At 38.9% G+C, this 17,617-nt stretch overlaps 1 protein-coding gene across 3 annotated transcripts in view; it reads right to left on the bottom strand.

Annotated features, from left to right (window-relative positions):
- ACVR1C (activin A receptor type 1C) overlaps window positions 1–17,617 on the bottom strand; it is a 76,880-nt gene that overhangs the window by 13,393 nt on the left and 45,870 nt on the right. The window contains exons 3-4 of one of the 3 annotated variants that reach the window (XM_040475134.1): window positions 6,610–6,789; window positions 1,719–1,949 (exon numbers count right to left, since the gene is read on the bottom strand). The exons of 1 other annotated variant lie outside the window; for it this stretch is intronic. In XM_040475134.1, coding sequence (XP_040331068.1) covers window positions 1,719–1,949; window positions 6,610–6,789 — 411 coding nt within the window. Of the gene's footprint in view, window positions 1–1,718; window positions 1,950–6,609; window positions 6,850–17,617 lie in introns of all 3 variants that reach the window. One more of the 3 variants, XM_040475133.1, reaches the window with a different exon arrangement.

The raw sequence follows: 17,617 nt of genomic DNA on the forward strand, positions 1-17,617 counted from the left end.
GATCATCAGGGATGATGTCTTTTGGGCCTATTGTTTTTTATAATCAAATAAACATTATGATTAAATTAGACCCATCAAGCTGATCCATATAACTAAAGTCATTACTGCTTTGACAACAATGCTAATTAATCTAATCAGTAGGTATGCTTCAACTCAATCTTAGGAAGGAAAAGTTCTTAGCTCACTAAGAAATGTCTCATTTTCGATAGTCTGGATATATTTTCAAAGTATATGTAGTTGAGAATTTGGAAAGAACATCTTTCTTTTTAAAGCTCATCTTGGCTTTACTCAGTCTATACCTACCCACATGAAAAAACACAAACCATCAGCAAACACAATTGCTACCAAAATGTACAATAACTCCAGGCCTCTCTTATGTCATCTAATCAATAACAATAAAGCTTATAATAGATCAAAATAACCATAGATTTTAATTTCCATAGGTAATGGTGAGTCCCTGATACCCATAGATCATCTGTTTTTTAGATAGATGTTACAATCTCTACCTCACCAAAGTTCTTCATGAATACTACTGATTCAAGTCAAAAACATTGAGTGGGTCAAATTTTGCTTCCCTTTGTGCCTTGTCTCCCTTTATTCAGGGAACTAATGCACAGTTAGATGACTAAAATCTATGCAAAAAGAAGAAAGTACAGGTAACTCACAAACTTTATACCCAGTCCCTGATTACTCAGGGATTTACACCATATTTTCCAAATACAGATTTAAATACCAAGACACTGATGTTCTGCCTTGCTCCTCAAAACTCAAAAAGTGATACTGTTTAGGGTTGTTGATGTTAAGCCTCAACATATAAATCATGCTCAAAGTACATTAATAGAAAATTTCACTAGAATTGATTTGCTGGCTGCCATTCTGATAATGTTCATGAAAAATTGGAATTCTGGAGTTGAAGCCTGTTCATACAGATGAGAGGTACCGTCCTAGCAAAGGTGGATATTCAGCTAGCATTCATTGGTATGTCTGTGCCAGTTATTAAAATATTGAAATATCTCTGTCCTCATCAGCTAACAGCTGCTATCCAAAATTCCAATCCCATTCCTTTGCCCTAGACACCCAAAGCAACCTCCCCCACCTCCCACCCCAACCCCTGACAAGGTGCCTCCAGATTTCTCCACGAACCAGAAAATAAGGCATAAAAGCTAGCACTGCAGGGTTCTCTCAGGACTCTGTTCCAGTTGAATCTTCTATTCTGACTGGTCGATTCTTGTGCCATACCAGTCACCAAATACTTTAAATATCAACCTGGCTATGGTGTCATCATGATTTCATATCACTCGTCTGCCCTGCCTTTATTGTATGGATCTGTATGTTTATCTGTGGAGAAGAGGAAAAGCATTTTCTATCCTCAATAAAGAAATTAGACTAGATTTTATTAAAACAAGGACATTATTTAGTTTGATCTGATGACAGACATAACATTTTTACTTGATGAACTCAATTAGATTGAAAATACCTTTGTTGGGGGCACCTGGGTGGCTCAGTCGGTTGAACGTCCGACTTCGGCTCAGGTCATGATCTCACAGCTTGTGAGTTTGAGCCCCACACGTCCAGCTCTGTGCTGACAGCTCAGAGCCTGGAGCCTGCTTCAGATTCTGTGTCTTCCTGTTTCTCTGCCCCTCCCCCTCTTGTGCTTTCTCTCTCTCTCTCTCAAAATAAATAAACATTAAATCAAAAAAAAAAAAAAAAGAAAATACCTTTGTTGTCAGCAGCTATGAAACCAAGTATGTTCTCATGTCTCAGCATAACCGTCTGGTAAATTTCTGCCTCACGAAACCAAGATCTTTCATCTCTGGAGGAGAATATTTTTACAGCCACATCTTCCCCACACCATCTTCCATGCCAGACCTCACCAAATCTACCTTTTCCTACTATCTCCTGAAGTACGATCGTCCTTGCAATTGTTCTTTGAACCAACAGAGGTAGACCTAACCAAAGAAAAGATGAAATTGATTAAAAACAAGGGAGTGCCAGAAAAGAACCATCATAATGGCCATTATTTTCACACAAATAGGGAAACATTTAAGTGCTTTAATAATTTTACTGATTTTAAAGAAACTAGCACCATTATACCAAACCTTAATGTCAAACCATTGCTCAAAGGAATACTCCAAATTCTTACTATGATTTTCTCTTCTCATATTCACAAATGAAAATTTCCTGAACATAGACTACTGCTACATATATTTGATTTTTCAGAATTGCTGCAAATCTCCCCGATTTGCCCATTAAAATCAGTCAGGTGTTAATGGTTAAAAAAAATATGCCGTTAGCCTCTAAAATAAAATATAATGCTTCTAGTACAACTGAGGAAGCAGAAGAACTCTCTGTGTAAAACTGCCAAGTGAAGAATAAAATTCAATAATCAAGGGAGGTAATCACGTTACACTAAAAGTGAGGTATAGTCATAGAAAATATCAAATGGATATTCTGTGAACAAAAAAAAAATTCAAAGAAAATATATTCTGAGTGTATGTAAAAAGTTCAGGTTCTTTGAACTAATAACCTCATGCCTAGAATTCTTTCTTAAAGATTTAACTGCAAAATGCAGAAATATTTATGTCAAAATATTTAATATGTTATTGTTTATAGGAAATAGAAGGAAAAATATCAGATAATAGAAAAATTGTTAAACATTGTACAGAGATTAAGAGAACAGATAACAAAGACCTGCGTTCAAATTTCAGCTGTGCAACATAACCACCAGCAAGTAACTGAACTTCTTTGAGCTTCAACTTCCTTATCTAAAAAACAGGGGCTATGGAGGGATTACTCCATAGGGGTAATCCAAGAATCAATAATCACGTTAAGCACCCAGCATAATATCTGGTATGTTAAGTGATCAAAATGGCTAGGCCTTAATATTCTGAGAACGGATTACTGAGAGTAAGTGATAATGATGCTGCTTATGAGGTATTTCTTAATGACATGCGAAAACACTTTTGCGATAACGTTAAATGAAAATAGCACAGTAAATTCTATCCATCTAAATGAGCATACCTAGCTATTCAAAATAGGCACCGGAAAAAGGCTAAAAAGGAAATCTATTAAATGCTCTGACGGTTATTTCTATTTAGTGGGATCGGGGTGAATTGTGACATTCTTCCGTCTAACATACATTTTCTTAATTTCCACAATGGGTACTTACTACAATTATAATTAGAGGAAAATAGTTAAAGAGGTTACGGTACAAGCGTACTCTGGAAAGTCATGTTTAGTTATTATCATTGTAGTGGGATGGCTCGGAACCTCTCACTGCAACAGCCCTCTGAGCTCTGCAGGCTTCAGCCTCTGCTCCTGAAATGTGCCACGGTTTATTCAGATGTTCTCATCCTCGTGAGAACCACCCACTGTGGCTAAACAAGCACAGACTATAAGGTGGCTATTATGGGTCTTAACAATTAGTCACGGAGCCCCACGGTCAGCAAGTTCTGAGTTCGTCTAGTCCAACTTTATCATTTTAGAGATGAGAAAATCGGGGTCCCACAATAATCGAAGACTTGCCCAGAACTAGGCCGTAGTGGGAGGCAGAGCTACAACTAAAACACAGGTCTTCAGTCCAAACTCTTGCTCTCACCATTCAGTGGATACCACCCCACCCCCAGCCCTCTCCTGCTCGGAAGACTTCCAGCAGCAAACTATAAAGGCTGTTTTTGTAGACTACAGTCAATTTTACTACTTGGCCACACAATAAAAGTTGTACTAACAATTAGCAGGCCAAATTTCAATCTCAAACTCTCTCCTCCCTCTCCCATCTTGCACACACACACTCGCAAAAACATCACATCAGAGCTAGATAAGCCTGTGTTTTCAAACTGCAAATTGATCAAGTGCATGACCAATGCCCCAGACCATGGGCAAAGTAAGAGAACATCATCTAAGGTATTCAGCATGGCAATTAAGCTGAGACACTAAAATTCGGTGAAAGTTGCTTTGGTACCTTTCAAGGCAACCATTCCAAACAATCTAGTTCTGCTTATACGCTTAGAAATTTCATTAGAAGAAACATGGACTCCGCTTCTCCATGTAGGTTCATTTCACTCTTCTTTTGTTTTTTTTAAACCAGGGTTTGTAGAAGCTGATGCCTATCTGATGGAAAGGTAACTTTCAGTAATGCCACTACTCATCAGAAGTGTTATCTGGGGAGAGGAAGGCAGCAATGTGCCCAGACTCTTAGAAGCCACCTGAGACACGATCCGTTCTCAGAAACAGTCCCGCGGAACATCGGTCCACTTGCCTCTTAGGATTTCTATCTCTTTGAAATGTGTCCCTGACCCGGTCAGGGATAACTTTCATGATTTTGGTTTCTCAACATCTAACAAAACTGCCTTTGCCTACAGTTTGCTGGCCAGTTAAGAAAAGCAAAGGGGAAGCAGAACCACCTGATTTCCTCTCAGTGAATGAGTTTTCATGATGGAGGCATTGCTGCAGCTGGACCCATTCTCTCTGATTACCAAAGGCATTTTTAGCCAGTGCTCACTGCCAAATGTATGTATCTGACTTGGAGAAAAAGTGCCTAAAACTCTTTCAAACTGGTCATTTAAAAAAACCATCTGTGCTTTGGTATATTTACAGCTTTCTTTTTAAGAAAGATCTTAGAACATCCTGGGACACCTGCGTGGCTCAGTTGGTTAAGTGTCTGACTCTTGATTTCAGCTCGGGTCATGATCTCGTGGTTCGTGAGTTCGAGCTCCACGTCAGGCTCTGTGCTAGCAGTGGGGAAGCTACTTGGGATTCTCCCTCTCTCCCTCTCTCTCTGCCCCTCCCCTGCTCGCTCTTGCTCTCTCTAAAATGAATAAATTTTTAAAAAAGATCTTAGAATAATATAGAGACAAGAGCCCAACAGTTAATAAATCCAGATTTAGGTTTAATGATGCACAAAAACACCACAAATCTTAATATTAATTTTTTACTTCATGTCCTGACTCATGATTACTTTCTTAAACTAAATATCCAGTCTCCAGTTATAATATCGCTATTAATTTTATTTGAAAGGGACGTTCTTAGTCATCTTAAATATATTCCAGGAGTAGCTCTAAAATACACATTTCTATTTAACATCTTCAACTGAACTGAAGTTTTGGGGGGGGGATATTAAATAGGAGGTTATTTAATCACTTGAACCTTATAAAGATACTATATAAGGTTTCAAGGAACTGGGTACAAATCAGAGCTCTCTGTGCTCATATTTTGTGCCTAGAATGTCACCAGTGCTCAGGAAATTAGGGAACAGTAGTCCCCAGGATGTAATAGGGAGGACTGAGTACCAATTCTGGACAGTTTTACTTTTAAACGAAGAATGCCAGCTTTCTATGCAAGAATTTAATTTGGATTTTAGTTCTACAAACTTTGCAGTTTGGAGACAGTTCTTTCCAATATTCCTCCTTTGAAAACATGCTATCTAATTTATGCAGGGATGGCATAAACACTGAGACCCTGTTCAATGAGAGAGCAGGCAGTCTTGCCCTCAGAAGCAACAAACTGTGTGCGCTCTCTGGATGACATAATTAGACCTCTCTTTTCTGGACTCCGGTGAGCCTAAAGCTGCTTCATGTTAAATATGGATGCTCATACAGATGTTACCGCCACTCTGTCGTCTGCCCTTGTTAATCGTGCCACGCTCCTAAAGGCCATGGGCTGGGGAGTTTCTCAAAGTCCGCTTGGGGGAATCATCCTTAATGATTCTTCCAAAGCAAGAGGGGATCCAGGGCCTTCTGAGGTGACCCACCTCGGCTCACCCTAGTTCACATGTCTGCAGTACCACATGCCCTCAGGATTCCTGGATGTACACATGAGGAAAGGCCAGATTAGAGAGTCTGTTATTACGGAGGAATCTGCTCTGTCACCAGAAACCCAAAATGCCCTCATATGGTTTGTGCTAAGAAAAAGGTTCAGTGAGGACATAAAATAGCCTCGTATTTTGAATGGCTTCACCAGGGGTTCTGGAGTTCCATTCAAGAGGAATAGAGTTATCGTCTCACCTCGGCAACAGCCAGCAGAGGAGTGCTGTGCTGTTCCCTATCATCTCTGTTTCTATGCTTTTAGAACACATTCTTGATTTTGATTTCAGGTCAGCTCTGTGTTCACTTCACACACACATCCCAGGGGATGCTGCGGATTCCGAAGACTTTCATAACCATGAGCAAGGGCACTCTAAGAATACCACTTTGCACAACTAACAACATCTTTCCCCCAGAACCCAATTCCTTAAGTATGGTAACGTTTGTGCCCATGAAGCATTACTAAGAGAGCCACAATGATTATCACCAACCATAACAGAGGCAGGGGGGAGAAGAGAAATTCTTTCTTGCTTCAAAAAATAAGTTGTGAAGGAATATAAAAGTGAGACTCGGAACACCTAAAGGCAGACAAGGCAACTGAGAAGACTTAACTCTTTCAGCCGTGACGTTTTTTTCTCTTCATCAAATCCTAAAACAGGTTTCTATACCAGAACTTACCAGGTACCACGCTGAGCACTCTAAATGATGCAATTCATAATACTGGGGCCCTTTTCTACAGGTTAGAAATTGTTTTGATTTATTTTTAAATGTGAGTTTTCTTACTGCAAAATGGACAGGGGGCACATACCAGAGCCAGAGCCAGAGGCCGTCACATCGTATATCAGATCTTTTAGAGTTTTTCCAGCATTTACCAGATTGCACTCAGAGAGGGGTTCCTCCACATTCTGTCTCTTTTTCTTCCTGTCTGTGCACTGGCGACCTTGGCACGCCCATATCATCAGCGCCGCTGCCATGGACAGGAGGCAAACTGGCACAGTAATAACAACGGTCAGCTCCATGGGTCCGAGTTTTGGGGCATTTGGAGATGCTTCAGTTAAAAAAGAAAGAACACGACCATAAATCAACCCATTTAAGATACTCTAGAAATTGTAACCAGGATCACCAAAATTTCGCATCATTGATGTGGAGCTACCCAGCACGCCAGAGTTAGGATGGAGATGGGATCCAGATGGGAGCCAGAGTTAGGATCATGGAAAGCACCAGCACACGGGAGCCCTTTTCAATCCTCCAAGGCATTTGCCATTTTTCTACTATCGTCTCCCCATTCCTCAGCAGTCCATCCTTGGAGCACGTTCATTCACTCATGCCCCAAATAATTACCGAGCTCTTGCAATAGCTCTTGCCACCATTCCAGGTGCTGGAGATACAGCGGTGTGCGGCAGCCAAATCCTTCCTCTGGAGCTGCTTGTGTTCCCACACGCCCACTGAACAGATGGATGTGCAACAAGAGGCCTTACGCACTGTGAGGAAGCAGAGGGGCACGCGCGTGCCGCCGGGATGCCCCTTGGCGGCAGAGTGCTCCTGGAAGCCGCTCTGGGAGGCGACAGGGAGCAACGCCCGGAGGGTCTCCGCGAGCCGCGCGCCAGGCAACGTGAAAGCAAGTGTGCAAGACCCCGAGGTGAGGCCCATTCGGGCTGCTCAGGCACAACCCGTGCCTGGAGGGCAGTGAGCGGGGAGGAAGGCAGAAGAGAGCGAGGCAACCAAGACAAAAGAGCCTGTGGGGTCTGGTAGGCTAAGCGAAGGGCTGTGAATTCTATTCCAAGTAGGAGCTGTCGCAGGCCTTGGAGGAGGCGAACTACGGGATCTAAGGTTCATCCTGCGTGGCCGCAGAGGGGCGCAGGAGTAAAAAGCGGAGAGACAGAGGGAGGGGACCAATGCAGTCATCCGGGCGCGATGGTCTTGGCTGAACCTTCGCTGAAATAGTAGGACTTCCTCCCGGGTTCTGGTTCATCCTCCACCCTTTTGCTGTTGTGTTTTAATCCCTGGGTTGTATCACCACCTGGCACATTATATATGCTTAACCGACTGAGCCACCCAGGCATTGTTCAATTCCCTCCAAAGAACGCATGCTTCGTGAGGGAAAGAATTTTGTCTGCTTAGTTCTCAACTCTATCCCCAGTGTTGACAACTGGAGACGACGAGTAGATCTTGAAATGGTGGAACCGCTAAAAGTTCTACTAGTTTGTTCTTAGTAAGCAAAGGATAAGGTTTTTAGTTTTAGAAAAATAAACATTATCATTGAAACCAAGCAACATAAAGGGTGTAATCAAATTTGTGACTCTCCTGTTAAAACACAGACAGCCAATTTTTCTAAAGTTCATCTTGCATTTAAGAAATCTTTTTAATTTAGGGGAAATAGTGATACATTAAAAAATCTATGATGACAGGTATTTCCTGTATTTTTCAAAGAAATTATTTTGACACCTGAAATGAGTACATAGTTCATTTTCTTTTCATTCACTAAAGACAGCCTCAGCATCAATTTAATTTCATCACTGGGTCCTATCATTAGGGATGCTGGTTTTTGTTTTTAATAAGCCTTGGGAAGTATCTGATGGGATACAGGAATAGAATTCTGGAGTCTTAGGTTCTCAGACATGAAGGAGAAGTGGAAGAATGCAGACTTTGGAGAAAGAGAAGCCAAAGTGAGATGACACTTTCTCCATCTGTGGCTATAGTGCCTTGGGCAAACTGCCCCAGCTGACTAGGCATACCCAGTGAGAGGGTTAGAAAGAATGCATAGAAAGCAACGCCCAGCACCTGCACCTTAGCATCTAAACCGATGACGGTGATAATGGACCCTGTGAATTAAGCCATTCCTCAGAATTCCTTCTTTGCAATCCCAGAGAGCTTATCATATTGAATACGCTTACATTTGGCTTACGGTATGTCAACCAGAATAGGTAAAGACAAATTTATTTATTTTTTTTTTTAAATTTTTTTTTTCAACGTTTTTATTTATTTTTGGGACAGAGAGAGACAGAGCATGAACGGGGGAGGGGCAGAGAGAGAGGGAGACACAGAATCGGAAACAGGCTCCAGGCTCCGAGCCATCAGCCCAGAGCCTGACGCGGGGCTCGAACTCACAGACCGCGAGATCGTGACCTGGCTGAAGTCGGACGCTCAACCGACTGCGCCACCCAGGCGCCCCGACAAATTTAAAATAAATATTATGTCATTCTCAAGGAAAAGGAGTCATCAAATTCCTCAAAAATGTGTTCATGAAAGTTTCATCATAATCATAAAAATATGTACATGTATATATTTTTTTTATTTTTTTATTTATATATGAAATTTATTGTCAAATTGGTTTCCATACAACACCCAGTGCTCATCCCAAAAGGTGCCCTCCTCAATACCCATCACCCACCCTCTCCTCCCTCCCACCCCCCATCAACCCTCAGTTTGCTCTCAGTTCTCAACAGTCTCTTATGCTTTGGCTCTCTCCCATGTATATTTTTATCACTGATAAGTGATATATTTAAAACTGTTTAGAGAACTCTGGAAACAAACATAATCCACGCTCTTCCACTTTGCCCCGGGAATTCTGGCAGACCACCAACCTTCCCTCTCCTAAAGGTCTCAGGGTTCCTCTGAAGTCATTACAAGTTGTACAGGTGCACACGAGAAGAGGTTGGCCTTGAATGTTCTTACGACAAGGTGCTAAAAGAGTTCCCTGACGTGACTTTGTTTTGGAAATCATTAACTGTTGCACGTGCAACTTCGAAAGCTTGCTAATATAAAGCAGTTTTATCATCCATTTACCTATGGTCTTTCAATCTACATGTCAAGTCGTACCTAGATTTTTAGGTCCTCGCAATGCTATTCTAGGAATTCTAAGAAGGCCACAGAAAGCATTTAATGTCTTGCAACCTACATAAACATCTACTTGAGTGTGCTTTTAAAAATAAAAATAAAATTTAAAAAATAAAATTCAAAAAATAAAACGCCACTATTAGCTACATTTATCAGGCTATATCTTATTCCGATATATGTTATCAGGAACTATCAATATAAACATTAGAGTTAAAAAGCTTATTGATTGTCTTCCTTTTAGTAAAGCTCTATTAAGCAGAGCTCAGATCATCACTATGGCAACCAATAAAGAGGCGAAAGGTCAGCAACCCTGAAAATAGAATACTCTCTATAAAAGTGTACTGCTCCCGTGAAGGTTAACAGCTCTCAGAGATGTTTATTACAGGTGGGCAATGTTTCTACTTTTGTGAACAAATTTACTGATACGAGTTAGTAATAAAAAAAGATTACTCAGCTAGAAAAGGCTAGCAACAACATCCAGAAAGAGCTCCTTAAACACTGAGCAATTTTTAAAGCAAACATTTGTAAAACTATCTTCTAAACCAAATGTGGATTATAATCTCTACAGGAGATAAATGAAGAAGAACTGTAGTCTATACCAAATGAGTCATGGCAAAAGGAAATAGTAGCACAGTTAAGAATACATTTTAATAAGTTACCTTTGATGAGCATATTAGTTTTTCTAGCAGGTTTTATATTCTTGATCATAGGAGAACGCTTATTATTCAATAATTTCCCATTTGAGATTGACTGTGCCAACTGAAATGCATTCTCCATGTTATAAGCACCTCCATGGTTTGGGCAGTGCTTCGTTGTTCATTCATGTTATTTCACTCCTTAGAAAATTAAGTAGAATAGAATGGGAATGGGGAAAAGCACTAACCCAGATGGGTGAGAGCCTAGCTCACAAATACCTCCCCTATATAAGCTCTACAATACATTGAACCAAGACAACAGAAGGAAAGGAAGTATTAGCAAGGCAGGGAGAAGAGAACATTGATCCAGATGAGGTAGAAGATTCTGGACATCTGGAGAGAGTCATGTGAAAGGCAGATGAACGTACAACAATAAGATAAGACAAAAGAACAACAACCGAAAAGAACGATGAACGGATAGATGCAATACTCAAAACAAAAAGAAAAATATGGGCACGATCCTCATGATCCCCGTGTTTCCTTCCTTGCTGACCTCTTCTCTGTCCTTATTATAAGTTCAAAACTTACTGATGTTTATGAGACTTCTATGAACTTTGAATTAATTAGTTTATATCTCCTTAGTATTTGCTATTAGCAGGAGATGGCTTAGAACTGAGTTATGGACTTGATCAATTGCTTCAAATGGCCCATACTGACCACTGGCACGGAAATCTTGTAGAATGTCTACGTTCTATGTAAAGACTTTTTTTTTTATACTGTATTTGAATGACCTTCAAGTGACTAGAAACTTAAACATTATAGTGGAGTGAAGAATAGAAACTCTTTGAGAGTGACTGAAGAGCTATGCACTGGCTGGACATCTGTTGAAAAACAAAATCAGACAAAGAAAACAGAGGTCTCCATCGAACCAAAGTGAATTTTTTGTGAAATTTATAAGGTTAGTGCTCCATTCCCAGAAGCTGCTGTGGCAAGTAGCATACAGAATTTAAAAAAGATCCAAAAAACCCCTGAAGAAACCCCAGACTAATATTAAAACCACTCCTATTCCTTTTATTAAGGGTTTTTCCCTAACTGAAAAGACACCACCCTGCAAGGTTGTATCCATGAATGTATAAATATCAAGTCTTCAACTGCCTCCCCACCTATTCCCCACAAAAGGGGAAGCATTTCTTCCTCCTGCTTGTAGCCTGTTCTCAGGCAGTAAGCCAACCCAAAAAGACAATGTTCCCTGAGATGCTTTCTGATGGGTCCATTTCTGTCCTGGCACATGGAAGAAATGCCACCACGGTCAACTGAATGATGTGGTCCATCCACCTACCCCATAAACCCTCTATGACACAGGCCTGTGGCATCAGTGAAAAGGCTTTGTTTAGTTTAGTGTAGTTCACAGGCTTCTGGGGCAAAATGTGGAAGTAATGTCTGCAGCTAAACCAAGAGAGAACACATTGCCTCTAAGATGTTCAAAGCTCCCTTTTTAACTAGCCCAACAGGAATCATTTCTTTTTCAAAAAACAGAGTGACATGCTAAGCATCGAAAAATCTCCCAAATCTTCATGATGAACCTCCTTTAACCTGCCATTTCAAAACATCATTAAATGTGGATACCATCATTTCAAACATTTGCTTGACGGTAATGAAAATGCATTTTGAATTAGTTTCTTGCTGCTCTCCTAAAAGACTGGATCCAAAGGGATTGCTTTGTATAACTTTGCACTGAGAATGACTCTTGAGAAAAGATCCCAGAAAGTGGGGCACAGTCCACATCCTGATGGAATTTAAACCCTACTAAGGAATACATGATCCATCTGGGGAACAATTCTAAAGCAATTTTGAAAATAAAAAATATGAAGAAAACTATATAGGAGCAAGGGAAATGGGAGGTAAGAAAAGATCATCATGAAGAATTCTATTCATGATAAATCAGTCTAATATAAAACAGCATGGAACTGCACTTACATGTGGAAAGTCTACAGATGTGAAATAGAATGGGTCTCAGTTGCTAAGTCAAAAATACTGGGTGTATTTGTCTAACACTCCTGTGTTAATTCTGTACTCACTAATTTCAGGAAGCCCTCCACTACCTAGAGCTTGTCCTAGCCTACTATTCTTTACGGTGACCCTTACAAATGTCACCAGGAATAATTCAGGCAGAAGTTTATTCAATTGGATCTCTCCGACATACTCCACTATAGGGAACAGCAAATGGTCACCTTTCTCTGCAGAGCAAGAATAATCATGTCAAACAGGTTGTTTCTGATCAACATGAACCTCAAGTACTGAACGAGGGCAGATTTTGTAATCTAGAAATCCAACTGAACGATGAGAAATAGCCTGAAAATCATTTCTGCCTTTTAACAATCAGATGGGCCCTCGATTGTTTAGTGCTCAGTCTAAAAATGGCTACCTGCATACACCGTCTTGTCGGTCTTCTGGAATGATTTCATGATTTTATAGCATGCAGGTTGCACCACACATAAAAATATTTCCTGACAGTTCTTATGTTCCTGGGCTTCTGGGAGTATGTGAGGGACACTGGGTATCTTCAAATCTTCTTTTGTCCACTTTTGTCTCAATTTAAGAAAAATAATGTTTTTACATTTTAAGGAATGAGGAATGTGAGATTGAAGAATATAATCTTTGGCACAGGGAACTTAGAACTTTAACTTAGGCAGAGACGAGATTAATAAAATGTAGAAAGGAGAATTTAAATCAGCTCCACAGTTTTTCTTAATTTCCCCACATGCACCTAAAAATTAGTTTATTCATATGTCATCAAAACACATATTCTCAAATGATACATATTTGTAAAGAAATTAGTTGGTAACTACTCAAGGAATATTTCAGGTTGTTTTTTTTCTTAAGGCAACCCTTTACATGGGAAAAATGAAAGATCCTTGAAAGTAGCACCCGTATCTCCTACCAGTTTCCCCAGCTCATAGCAAAGCCTTGTTCGGAGAAGGCATTTGAAAATACTGACCACGAGGGAGAAGTTACACTTCTCTGTCCTAGAGTTCATGCTAGTATAAATTCTCCCACAGCAAACACATTCACAGAAAGCAGTTTGTTCACGTGGAAAAGACTGATGTGAGATAATCCTATTTTAACCGAACCCAATGTCCTGTACATGATAATCACACAAAAAGTATTTCACTAAACAGGTAATAGTATTTACTTAGCATTACTAAGAGAGTAGGGGCTTACATAGTGTGAAATCCTCAATTTAGAACTGGTTATAAATTTTACTTCCAATTTCCCATTACATTCCCTATGAACAAAATTTCATAATCGAAATCAGTGTACTTGTTTCCCGAGATAGGAAATGCTTCCTATGTTAAACTTTAAGAGCACTTCTTTGTGTGCTTATATTTCATAGCACTTTCTGAAATATAAAAATCAGAGCACCTTTCAGTTTATGGAGGGGAAAAATACCCTGTCTGGCACACCTGTCAGGTGCGCACCGAATCCTCAGAGAATGAGCTATAAATGGATTTGTTCATGTGATGGCAGAACAATTCCACAAGGGGTCCCATGAGTATTTCTCAGCATGGAGATGTCACCTTACGCGGACTACTACGGCAATGGATTCGTTTAAAATAGAAAGCCATGATAAAATTGGAAGACAACAGTGAATTTTTAAAAGGACTGTAAATAACAAGACTTTAAAATCCCCAAAGAATAATAATATCTGAGCCTGCAATTTTTATAATTATAGCATCCTTTGAAATGACTAATTTTTGATAAATCTAATTCTAATGTTTTGGCAGCTTATCTTCCTTCAGATGCAACCCTTTAGTTTGGTTTAAATGAAAGTCCAATTTAGACATGTACCTAATCAATAAGCATTGTTTACCTGCTCTGACTGATATAAATAATCAATTTTCCTTTTCTCTTTACACAACTGAGAACAGAACAGGAAGATGAAAATTGTATGGGGGTTAATAAAGCACCCAATATTTTAATGTTGTGTGTGTCTTTTCTTTATTGAAGCCAATTATTTGTAAAGCAAAAAATATAATAGTATTATTAAAATAGTATGTGAAATCTGAAAGGAAATTATTACTACATTTAGCCTTTCAAGCACTGTGAGTTTTAGTAGCAGAATGGGAACAAAGATACCTGGAACTTGAATGTTTTTGATGAATAGTCTATTTCCATATGAAAGGTGGTAATTAGTGTAAGCAAGAACTAAATAGCAATTCCTATCAAAATTAGCCCAGTAAATAACCAGTTTCTCTTGCCCAGGTTTCCTAAACTTATCCTAGATGAATTTTCATGGAAAATTTTAGAGTGTTCTTGATGCTGTGTGACATCACAGATATTTCTCTGAGCATGACTCTGATGTCACCTAGGGTCAGAAGAAATCATTTGTTACAAACTGAAATGCATACATTTTAATAAGGGAGAAAAGTAAGATACAAAATTGTCGAAAAACTCAACTATGCTAAAGTAGAAATATATTAAACTATTGATAATGTAAACTTTAGGCCAGTGGGTATAAGCTCAGTACATATTGAATGCGTGAATGAATGAATGAATGAATGAATGAAAAAACAGGGAAAGCCCATGTCCACTAAGGAAGAATGACTTGCTTCTCAGTTTTAACCAACTGATAAATGAGGAAAACCTCAAGAAAGCCATAACTGATTTTTCAAGGACAAGCCAGATATCTAGAACTTTTATATTAAGATTCTTAATTTTTAACAATGTTAAGAAATATGTTTCTTTCCTTTTCCAGAAACTGTAGGTCAATCAAAACCTGTCTGTTGACTGGATACAACCCATATGCAGGTAGAACTCTGGATGACTTGTTTTGTTGTTTCTATATTCATTAGAATTGGGTTTCATTACAAATAACAGAGGAAACCAGACAAGTTTCCTTTTCTTTTTCATGTAAAAGAAACTTGAAGATGTTGAAGATGTCCAATGTTAGTAGGGTGACACCATGAAGTTTTCAGTCAGGCCCCTGTCAGTTCCCCTGTTGCCACCCCTGTGGTGCAGCCATCACCCTCATGGTCCAAGGCAGCCACTAAAACTCTAACCTTTACATCCAGGCAGTGTGATGGATGGTGGCATAATAACGTGCCAGTTCTGTTTCAACAGGTCTTCTCAGAAGTTCTTCTAAACACTGCCACTCATCTCATTTGCCAGAACCTAATCATATGGCCACACTTCTCTGTAAGAGCAGTGGAAAATATTGTCTGTTAGGAGGACAGCTATATAATCTGCTGGAAGTCTAGGTCCTGCTTCTAAATGGGTATTGGGGGAATCTAGATGTCTTTGAAACACTTATCTATAGACACAGTAACCTTTGATCTATTGGATTTTTTGGTTAGAAAGAGAACATATGTGCAAAACAAAAACCAAGTCAGACAGTACTGTACAAGAGTTACTAAGGAAAGAGCTACATCATGTCTTCAGCTGCTCAATACTCCAAAACCAACTCAGACGTTAGTAGAATGTGCAACCTCCCATTAACTTGCCTATATGCAAACATTACTTGGAAACTTGATGTTTGTTGTGAAATATAATGAATAAACAGAAAAGTCCATACATTATCTAGGTTGAGTATAAAAAGAATTATAAACTCCCACACATCACGTCCCTCCTCATCTCCCCGCCTTTTCTTCCACTCTGAGATACCCCCACATGATCACAACCTTTTTCCTTCCCCAAGGGTAACCCTTACCCTGATATGCAAAATAATGATTTCCTTGCCCTTGTACTATGGTTCCCAGATCCCTTTTCTTACATGGCTCCAGGCATTGGCATATTTGTATACATGTTCATGAATCAGAATGGCTTGAAATTTTCCTTTCTTATACTGGCTTTGTTGGGTTTGATATCAAGGTTATGAATAAAATGAGTGAAGGAGTGTCTCCTCTTTGTCTGCATTTTGGAAGAGTTTGTGTGAGAGTTCTCTGTTCCTGGAAGTGTATCAAAATTTTCTAGTAGAGCCTCTTTTCTAGTAGAACTTTGAAATTTTCTTTCTGGGAATATTTTTTACTACTTTTTTTAAAAACTTCTGATTCAAATTCTTTACTGTCATAAGACTATTCAGGTTTGGTATATTATAATTTTCTAAAAATTAGGTTGTTCGTAAACCATCTTGTTTCAACTCTATATAGTCTCACTAATTATTTTATCTAATTGTTTTATCACTTACCAAGACTGTGGCATATTAAAACCTCCCTCTGAGATTGTGGACATCTCTATTTCTCCTTATAGATCTCTAAGTATTTTCTTTATTTTTGAGTCCCATTGTTAAGTACATAGAAATTTAAGTTCATTAAGAATCCCTGGTAAGTTGAAACTTTAGTCACTATAAAGTTACTTCTTAACTCTAGTAATTTTTTTGCATTAAAGTTAATTTTGTCTGGCATTAATATAAATAAACCAATATTTTTGTTTGTTTAATATATGTATGGTATATGCTTTCTATCGAAACAATTTCACATTTCTGTAAATTTTCATTTATCAAGACATTTTTTTTTTAATTTTTTTTTTTAACATTTATTTATTTTTGGGACAGAGAGAGACAGAGCATGAACGGGGGAGGGGCAGAGAGAGAGGGAGACACAGAACTGGAAACAGGCCCCAGGCTCTGAGCCATCAGCCCAGAGCCCGACGCGGGGCTCGAACTCACGGACCGCGAGATCGTGACCTGGCTGAAGTCGGACGCTCAACCGACTGCGCCACCCAGGCGCCCCTATCAAGACATTTTTAAAACAACATTTAATTGGATCTGTTTTCTCCAACTTAGTATCCTTTGTTTAGTCTATTTACATTAAATTAATTATATTTAATTATTACTAACATTTGGATACTTTCTTATTGTCACATCTGTTGTGCGCTTCTTTCTCTTGCTTTTTTTTTTTTTTTTTACTACTTTTGGATAATTTTTATTGTTCTGTTTCCCATTGTAGATTAGAAGGTACATAGTCACATTCTACTCTTTCAGAAATAATTTAGCAATTACAACAGGGACATTTCAAAGCATAAAGATTAACAATATATTTACCATTCTCCTAGACAAAAACAAGGCCCTTGGAAAATTTTAATTCCATTTAACCTTCTTGACATACATAGTATATAAAAAATAGTATTCTATGTTGAATGACCATTTTATCTTATTTTTTTTTAAACCTCAAAAGACACCATTGCTGTTGTAGATTAATGTTGTTTAGAATCAGTGACATATTTATCACTTTCTTTGCCTTTCATTCCTCCCTGCATGTCAGAACTTTGGTATAGTTTCTGTATGCCTGAAGTACACCCTTAGAGTTTCCTTTATCAAAGAGTTTGATAATATTAAACTCACCTATT

The sequence above is a fragment of the Herpailurus yagouaroundi genome, unplaced genomic scaffold (assembly GCF_014898765.1).
Source record: "Herpailurus yagouaroundi ecotype Mexico unplaced genomic scaffold, PumYag 140, whole genome shotgun sequence".
NCBI lineage: Eukaryota > Metazoa > Chordata > Mammalia > Carnivora > Felidae > Herpailurus > Herpailurus yagouaroundi.